Source organism: Dipodomys merriami, unplaced genomic scaffold (genome assembly GCF_024711535.1).
Source record: "Dipodomys merriami isolate MVZ:Mamm:240054 unplaced genomic scaffold, mDipMer1.0.p SCAF_97, whole genome shotgun sequence".
NCBI lineage: Eukaryota > Metazoa > Chordata > Mammalia > Rodentia > Heteromyidae > Dipodomys > Dipodomys merriami.
In genome coordinates this window covers 315,420-325,020 of record NW_027206590.1, presented here as the reverse complement: position 1 = coordinate 325,020, position 9,601 = coordinate 315,420, and the positions used below count along the sequence as shown (strand labels likewise).

At 42.2% G+C, this 9,601-nt stretch overlaps 1 protein-coding gene across 4 annotated transcripts in view; it reads left to right on the top strand.

Annotated features, from left to right (window-relative positions):
* The first annotated feature begins 434 nt into the window (after positions 1 to 434).
* LOC138821958 (mitochondrial 10-formyltetrahydrofolate dehydrogenase) overlaps positions 435 to 9,601 on the top strand; it is a 46,800-nt gene continuing 37,633 nt past the window's right edge. The window contains exons 1-3 of one of the 4 annotated variants that reach the window (XM_070014416.1): positions 435 to 554; positions 4,599 to 4,743; positions 8,071 to 8,305. In XM_070014416.1, coding sequence (XP_069870517.1) covers positions 507 to 554; positions 4,599 to 4,743; positions 8,071 to 8,305 — 428 coding nt within the window. In that variant the 5' untranslated portion in view covers positions 435 to 506. Of the gene's footprint in view, positions 555 to 4,598; positions 4,744 to 8,070; positions 8,306 to 9,601 lie in introns of those variants that run through there. The other 3 variants (XM_070014414.1, XM_070014417.1, XM_070014418.1) reach the window with 3 other exon arrangements.

Here is a 9,601-nt window from a genome sequence, read left to right as displayed (position 1 = left end):
CCATATGGAGCTCCTAGCTCCATCCACATGCGGGCCTGGTGCCTTGTCAGGATTGTGTTTTAGATGTGGCCCATGAATAAGACAAGATTCCTGTGTACCTTAAGAGTGTGTGAAAAACTGATTTTTTTTTTTGAAGTCCCACTAAGTGCTTGGGCCAGGACCGGAATCCAGAGAGGGTCCTGGCAACTGCCTGGCAGGGCTTTTGGGGCTGGCACCAGCTTAGTGCCAAGGCTAGGCTGGGGCCAGGAGGCACAGGATTGGAGGAGGGAGCCGGGCCAGCCTAGGGGGCGTGGCCTTATGCACGAGGGGCGGGGCCTGAGCGGGACGCCGAGCTGGACTGTGGGGTGGGGTGGGGTGGGGACGGCCAGTGCTTGGGCACCACACAGAGGCTGCAGACCGCAGGCCGAAGCCAAGCTGAGCCGGTCCCTTGCATCCCGAACCTGAGCCTGTCTCTTGTCTGGTATCTCTTGTCTCCCGCAGGGTGGAGCGGAGCGATTGTTTCCAGCATGCTGCTGCGGGGAAGCCAGGCGTTCCGACGCTTCTCCACTGGCCGGGTGAGTCCAGCTCTGGAGAGCCTTCTGGCTCACGCCCAGACCTTGGAGCAGCAGGACTGAGGGCGATCAACGATGCTTAGATCTTGCTAAAAAGGGAGGACAGCATTTTTCGAGAGAAATGTCCAGAAGAGTCCTGTATAGGAACTGTCAAGCCTTTGTCTTCTACGGGGAAGGGACTGTCAGAGGGTATGTCTGACTGAGGTGATAAGGTGGAAACCGTCCCAAATCTAGGAGACAGAGCCTGTCTCCCTGTCTTTTCCTTTGTCATTTCAATAGTGAAATTCCCTAGTCCAGAGATGGAGTCCTGTAGGAACAAGACTGTAGAATCAAGTCAGCCTGGCTGGCCTGAGAGGTGTAAGCGCTCTGCACTGGCATCCCAGAGCCCTTGCAAAACAGGGTATTTAACTCCTGGTGTTTGCAAGCTGAGCCCTAGGAACTGAGCTGTAGCGCCCGCAAGATTGCAGTGATTGCCAAGCACTGCAAGCAGCCACGCTGTACAGTAAGAATGGAGCCCTGGCCCAGCCCCGCAGCTGGCAATTGCATCAGCTCCTCCAGAAATGGAATAGGAGCCTAGCAGCCGACACGTTGCTTGCAGCCCTGCCTTCAGCCCTTCTGGGGGCCTCAAAGAGATGCCTTTCTGGGTCTACTTTGAGCTCTCGAGGGAAGAAAAAAATATATCACTTGCACAATCTTTTGGGTTTTTTTTTTAAAGAAGTACATGTTTGCTATGTTATAAAAGACTTTCCCTTTTCCTTGATTTCTCTGGGAAAGCCATGTGTGCATATGTATACAAACACATGTAAAATAGTCAGAGACAGAATGTTGAGTAGCACCAGAGTGTCTTTGTTTCCCCCTGATACCCTAATTAATTGGGATTCAGTTTACTCCTTACAGTCAGGTCTACTTGGAGAAATATTCACATTTTATAAAGTAAGAAAGGAGAGACCTTCCTACTAGATCTTCAGCCTGTTCTAAACAGCACTTTGGGAGCTCTCCTTACCTTCTCCCACCACAGGCCCCTGGGGATGGGTAGGTGAGTCTATGTGTTGCCAAATCTCCTGATTTGGAGAGCAGAAGGGAGACTTGAAGAATGCATTTTTCACAGTGGTAAAAGGTGAACCAAGAGACAAATGACAATGTGGGGAAACATCTGGCTTCTCTAGGTCTGACTGTCCCCACCACTGTCCTGACATGTAGAAAAGTAAGGGTACACATGGCTGGGAAGAAGGCAAGTTTCTCAAAGGCAAGACACTACTCAGAGGAAAGCATTGAATGATAAAGGAATAAGAAATAAAGGACATTCTACTGTTTAGTCTGTGTCCTATAAGGACTGAATAGAACACATGCAGTGCTGGTGAGAATATAAAAAGGTACACCTACTTTGGAAAACTGGTTAGCAGTATCTTCTGTACTGAAAACAATCTACCTACTATGGTAATGATTGTTCAATTATAGTTTTGCAAAGTACATAGAACTGTACTCTAGAAAAGTTACTATATCAAAATTGTACTTTTAAAAGCTAGTGATGTGGCTCAGTAGTAGAATACCTGCCTAAATTGCCTTTGTCTTTGTTACTGTTATAAAAAAAAATGCCTGAGACTAGGTACATTATAAAGAAAGAAGTTTATTTAGTTCATACTTCTGGAGGTTTAAGAGCATGATGTCAGCACATGCTCAGTCCAGTGAGGGACCCATACAGAGCCTCATAGAGATGGATGGAATCACACAGTGGAGCACATTTAAAAATTATGACTATGTTTTTCACTTTCCTCAAATTCTTTAAAATGTTCCCTGGTTACCAGCTTTACCCCCAGGAGTTCTCACTAGTTGCTTGTGCTAGGCATCCTCTTTCTGGCCTCATCTGCTAATTGACTCCTATGTTGACATCCCTCTTTTCAAAATCCTTTATTCTTTTTTTTTTTTTTTTTTGTCGTGGGGCCTAGGTTCTCAGCTTAAGGCCAATGCTCTACCACTTGAGTCACAGTGCCACTTCTGGTTTTCAGGTAGTTAACTGGAGATAAGAGTCTCATGGACTTTGCTCCCCCAGCTGGCTTTGAACTGTGAACCTCAGATCTCAGCCTCCTGAGTAGCTAGGATTATAGGTGTGAGCCACTGGAGCCCAGCTAAATCCTTTATTCTTTTTATCATAAAAAAAAGTTTGGGTTTGGGGATTTAGCTAGCATAGAGTGCTTGCCTAGCAACTACAAGTCTCTGAGTCTGATCCCCAGCACAGGAAGAAAAGAGTTATTCAGGTATCCCACAAAGCCATCATTGATACCTTGAAATAATGATGCAATAAGAGAATCAAGTTGAGCAAGGTTGACATTTGTGGTAACATCCTGAACCTTAGTTGGATCTGACACATATTTATGTAAGCTGTTATGTGCTGCTCCTGCTACTATGAGAACTTATTATCCAAGCTAGCATTATCTACTACTCCAAGTACTGAGCTTACTCAAGGTCAGTTATTAAGTCACTTTTGATTTTCACTCTATCTACTCAATTCTCCAATGCAAGAGGCATGCCTGTTCAAGCTGGCTCAGGTTTTAATACTTACTGAGGAGGTCTGAGAGTACAGAAAGGAGACCATGTCACTCTCCCACTTAAAGTCCTTCAGCAACTCCCACTGCTTTTGTGTAAGATCCAAATTATTTGCATAGACAGGCCCTCTGAAATGCTCCTTTCCAGAGTGTCATTTGTCATTACTCCATAACTCTAAGTGCTGGATACATGATAACTACTCATTTGTTTCCTTGTATTGGCAGCTTCTTTTGCCTAGCACTTCCCAAGGGTTTCCCCATAATCCTCTTCCTTTTCTTGGACAACTCCCAAGAGATTCAACCAAGGAATTCTGTTCAGGGGACACTGTCCCCTTTCTGAACTACTCTGCTTACCTGCCCTAATACTGAGTTAGTAAAATATATTTACTTGGGTATCCCCCTTACTAACTGGTGAATTCCTGAAGATGAGGGCCACTTTTGATTTGTACCTGCAGTATAAGCATCCTAAAAAAGAAATGTCCACAGAGGCCCAACAGGTAAGACAAATACAAGGAGGCTGGATGTAGTGGAAAGTAGGTTCAAAGTCAGGAAGTCCTCCTGCTCAGCTCCATCCCCTGAAGCTCCTATGGGAATGGCAGACCAAGGCTGATGAACCCCCTGATTTTTCAGAAGGACATGAAACCTCCTGAAATCTTTGCAGAGGCTTTAAAAAAATTAAATTAAAAAAATGTTAAATTAAATTAAAAATGCCTAGTGGAAGAAATAAGCGCTACTTCCCACCCCCTCATGTTCATTTCCTTCCACTGCCATAACTTGGAACATTATAACTGCTCAAAACATGCCTAAAGGTCTATCGTGATCAAACTCAGGCCCACCTTAGGTCAATGTGTATAAAATGCTCCATCTCGGAGGACCCACTGCAACAATGAGATGTACAAGTCATTATGTCAAAAAACAAACTTTCCAACTTTGGTGGGGAGACAGGGGGAGGATACGAAGGGATGGGAAGGGGAAAACAAAAACAAAAAAAAAATGTTCCATCTCAATGGCTCAGCAAAATGGATTGATTTGTTCTTTTGTGTGTAAAGATCCTTTGTGTAAACCTGCCAATTCTCACTATTCCTAATGGGGATAACTTTGGCTTTATTTTATACCCTGCTCAAATGGTCCACTTAAAGTTAACAGGTGATTTACAAAAGGACTTCAGTTCAAGGTAGACTGTTAAACACCATTTTTATATTTTTCTGTGGAGGACTAGGTGTTGTTGTTTTATAATCTTTGGAACCCAGTCAAAGTGGATAGCCTGGAAACAGAACATTTGGACTTAAGGGAATTTCTTTGAGATCCGGTCTCACCATATATCCCAGGCTAGCCTCAAACCCACAATCCTCTTGCCTATGGGTGTGTGCCACCACATCAGCCTAATAATTATAATGATTTTGTAGATCTTTGCCTTTCCATAGTCTTTAAGTCATCTTGTATGACTTACTATTGATTGTCATCTATCCATATGTCTATCTGTGATCACTGAATTGTTTTACAGGTTTGTTTCAAAAACAAGCTGAAATTGGCACTTATTGGCCAGAGCCTCTTTGGACAGGAAGTCTATAGTCACCTCCGAAAGGAGGGCCACCGAGTAGTTGGAGTATTCACAGTTCCAGACAAGGATGGAAAAGCTGATCCACTGGGTGAGTGCATCTTGGGATGACAAAATCGAGAGTATTCAGGTCTACGTTGGTGGTCAGAACTGAGGTAGCAGCTCTACATTTCACAACACACGTGCCCCCTATTTGTTGTTTTACTATGATCAAGATAGGGATTACATCTCATGGACCAAGGTATCTGTCCTAGCCCCAACGAGATCTTCAAGCCAACAAACAAGAAGGGAAAGCAGAAAAGTAGAGAATGAGTCCTTCATAAAGACGATATTCTAGAAGTTGCCCATATTGTTTCCATTGATATCTTATTAGACAGAATGTAACAAAGACTAAATCTATTTGCAAGAGAGGCTGAGAAATACAGATTTTGTTTGGCTTGGCTATATGTTGGGCTAAACCAAGGAAAGCCATTCTCAAAAATGAAAGAGACAACTGGCATTTTATGCTGTGGGTATTGATTTTGGAATTGCAGACATTTGACTTCTTTTTTCCTTTTGGTGACACTGACTGAGGTGTGAACCTAGGGTTTCATACTTTTTCAGCTTGCTTGTCTTGCTGGTACTCTACCCTCTACTACTCACTAGCTTTGCATTTTTGCTAGTTGTTTGGAAATGAAATCCCAAGGACTTTACAGCCCTGGATGACTTCAAGCTTTGATCCTCTGGATCTCAGCCTTCTCAGTAGCTAGGAATACAGGCATGAGCCAGTGATGTTCCACAAAGCATGATACTTTTAGACTTCATTTCAGAATGAATCCTGGGAAATGAGGTCTTCCTTGGTGCCTGGACTCAGTTCAGGATCCCCCTTCTCATTGGTCATGGCAATTTGGACTTAGAATGTGACTCAGAAAAGGAAAAACCACAAACCCAAATTATTGAGTAGCCTTGGAGAAGGTACCACATGTAGCTGGCAGCATGTGTTCTGAAGTTGGGGACCACTTTGGGCTCTGCCACTCACTAGCTGGGCAACCTTCGTCATGTTGCTTAGTCTCATCAACCTTCAACTTAGTGCAACCAGATTCATGTATTGCATGAAATTCACTGTGATAATGAACATGAAGTGCTCAGTCCTCTACCAGACTCACAATTACCAGTCAACATTGACAGTAGCTAACTACTATCATGATAGTGGACTAGGGAGGCAAAAATAGCTCCAGGCAGCCTAAAACCAAAATAGAAGATCAACATCTACCCACCTCAAGCCTCTCACAAGAAAACTCTACAACAAACACATTTCTGTCTTTGACCCCAGTGTTCTTTTGCAAGTACCTTCTCACAATTGTCTCCCATTATCACATTGTTAAACCACTGTTTACTCACTTTTATCTAAAGCATGCATTATGCTTCTTGGACATTTTATGAGCATTCATATGTTGCGTGAACATTTTTTGTACTGGTCTCTCAAATTTGTACAAATTGACTTGTCAGGGCTTCAGGGCTTACTGAGACTTCAGAATTGAGGTTTTGTGATAATGGCATTATCTCATCCTGAGTCACTTAGTTTTGGTGATTTGACAGAAGAGAAAAGAAAAGGAACTCCAGCCCAAACTCCAGGTAAAAAGTTTGGGTTACGGTTTTTGGAAATGGCTTAGCACTAATACTATATATTCTACATTATAACCCATATGAGACTATATGTAAAACAGATTTTATCCACTGTTTATCTACTATAAAATGTGTATACTACTAAGTATTACTATGGCATAATTTATAATAATGCCTGTAATCCCACTTCTACTCAGAAGGATGAAGCAGGAGGATTGCAAGTTCAAAGGCAGCCTGAACTGTATAGCAAAATCCTCTCTCAAAATACAAACAAAAAATTGAATATACAAGGCACTGGTGGCTCACATCTGCAATCCTAGCTACTCAGGAGGCTGAGATCTGAGGATCCCACTTCAAAGCCAGTCCAGGTAGAAAAGTCCCATAAGACTTTTTTTTTTTCAGTCCTGGGGCCTGAACTCTGGGCCTAGGCACTGTCCCTCAGCTCTTCAGCTCAAGGCGAGCACTCTACTACTATAGCCACAGCACCACTTCCAGCTTTTTTCTGCTTATGTAATGCTGAGGAATTGAACCCAGGGCCTCACGCATGCAAGGCAAGCACTCTACCACTGAGCCACCGTCCCAGCCCCCATGAGACACTTATCACCAATTAACCACTCAAAAAGTAGCAGTGGTGCTGTGGCTCAAAGTGGTAGAGCACTAGCCTTTAGTGGAAGGGCTCAGGGGAAGAGCCCAAGCCCTGAGTTTTAGCCTTATGACTGACAAAAATTTTTGAATATAATAAGTATACTATATAACATATGTATAATAATATGTTAATAAGTCATAGCATTCATGTATAATGTTCATACAAATATACTGAAGTAAATACATAAACTTACAATGTATGATTCATAGTAAAAGTGGCATTTAATTGTGGGGAAAAAATTGGTTGGTTGTGTGCTATGTACTTTGAAGGGCCATTCCATTGTCACCTGGGTTTAGAATCAGGTCCTTTAACTAGAAGGGATAATGCTTTCTTCAGGATGGAAAACTTGGTGTTCTTCATATCTCCATACTTTAGCCTCATGCATATTCCACATTTCGGCTCTCTAGTCTAACTTCTGTTTGGTGAGGGTGGCAGAAGAAACTCTATGAGCACAAAGCTGAGCTCAGCCTCCCTTCATCTCTAAGACCCGCCTGCTTAGTAGGGAGAATATGTTGTATCCTATAGTTTGCTCTGGATGAGGAAGGGAAAGACTCAAGGTTTTTCAACAGAGTATATTTACTTTGAGGTTAAGGTATTATACTTGACTTCAGATCTAAAGCTACATTCTTTAAAAGTAATGAAAGTAACACCATCTGTCTAAAAACTAAAATCTCAAACAAAATTTCAAACTTCCATTAACATTTCGAATCATTGCCTAGCCACAAGCTTTTGAGTTTAAATTCATTATGCCTCCAATACATATGTGTCACATTAGAAAAATGGATCTAGTATAATAGTTATATCAAATTCTAGTCACAATCTAAATTGTTCACCATATTTTATTTGTGCATGTTTTATAAAGCTATATAATTAAAATTCCTGAGTCAACAACAACATTAAATGAAGGCTAACTTTTCCTCTGTGTATATGCTGGTACTAGGGCTTGAATTCAGGGCCTCCCACTCACTCAGCTTCTTGCTCAAGATCTGTATGTATTCTACCACTTGAGCCACAGCTCCATTTTCAGTTTTTTGTTGGTTACTCAGAGATAAAAGATTTGTCCTCAGATCTCAGTCTCCTGAGTAGCTAGGATTACAGGTGTGAGCCATTCGTTCTTGGCAAAGACCAACTTCTAAAATCTGAAAATCATTTCTTTTTCCTGTTTAGCTTTGGCTGCAGAGAAAGATGGAACCCCTGTGTTCAAGTTCCCTAGATGGAGAGTCAAGGGCAAGACTATCAAGGAGGTGGTGGAAGCCTACAGATCTGTAGGTGCCGAGCTAAATGTACTTCCCTTCTGCACGCAGTTCATCCCCATGGATGTTATTGACAGCCCAAGACATGGCTCCATCATTTATCACCCCTCCATCTTGCCTAGGCATAGAGGGGCTTCTGCCATCAACTGGTGAGATTGCTTTAGTAACAGAGACTATAGGCCCATTTCTACTGCACATATAGTCTTATCTGTTTTTTTTACCAAAGTGATCAAAGTCCTGACTGATTGCTTCTATTACATGAACTCCCCCCAGACCTAGAGATACTCATGAACAGGACAGCCTTTCCCAATACTCTATAGAGTATTAGTTGCAGTGACTGAGACCAGGTATTTCTCAAAGAAGGGTCCTGTGGTCACATAAGTTTGGTTTGTGCTAGGTTTCTTTTTTTTTTTTTTTTTTTTTTTTGGTCTTGGGGCTTGAGCTCTGGGCTTGGGTGCTGTCCTTGCGCTCTTCAGCTCAAGGCGAGCGCTCTTCAGCTCAAGGTGAGCACTCTACCGCTTGAGGCACAGCGCCACTTCTGGTTTTCTAGTGCTTTATTGGAGGCAAGAGTCTCACAGAGTTTCCTGCCTGGGCTAGCTTTGAACCGTGATCCTCAGATCTCAGCCTCCTGAGTAGCTAGGATTACAGGCATGAGCCACTGGCACCGGCTGTTTCTTTATTGTAGGACTTCCCTGAGCTTTTGATATATGCCTTTATCTGAGCATCCTGACTTCCAAGAAGGAATCTGTGTACACCACATTCCCTAACATATTTGACCACAGAATATTTTTTTTGCCCAGAATATCTCAAGTACATTAGAAAATACTGAATTGCTTCCATTGCCCATCTTCTTTTATTGGACTTTAAGCTTCTTTAGCAAGATTTTTTCTAATATTTTAATGGATTTTTTTTTGGTACATCAGTCCTGGGGTTAAATTTAGGGCTTAGGCACTGTTCCTTAGGTTTTTTAATCAAGGATCTCACACTACCACTTTAGCTACAACTCCACATTCACCTTTTTCATGGTCAAGTGGGGATAAGAGTCTCAAAGACTCTCTTTCCTAGGTTGGCTACAAACTGAAATTGCTAGCTCTTAGCCTCCTGAGTAGCTGTCAGCCATCAGTGCCTGGCTAATTCCTCAGTATTTCTGAATGGAGTAATATATTGAGTGATTGATTTAGGTTTTGCTTGGTCAGTAGTTCAGAAAAGTATTAGTGACTTAGATCATGGACATTACTGATTTACCACTTCAAACTCTCTATATTAGTCTAATCTCTGTTTATAGGTATATGGTCAGAATATTCAACTTCTTGTTGGATAATTAGCTATATAGGTAAGCTATATAGAACACAAAATATAAATAGGTAAATTAATTAGCTGATTTAGATTCTAATCCTAAGTGAAGTTTATACTTTAATTATGCAACCTAAATTAACAATATTCTC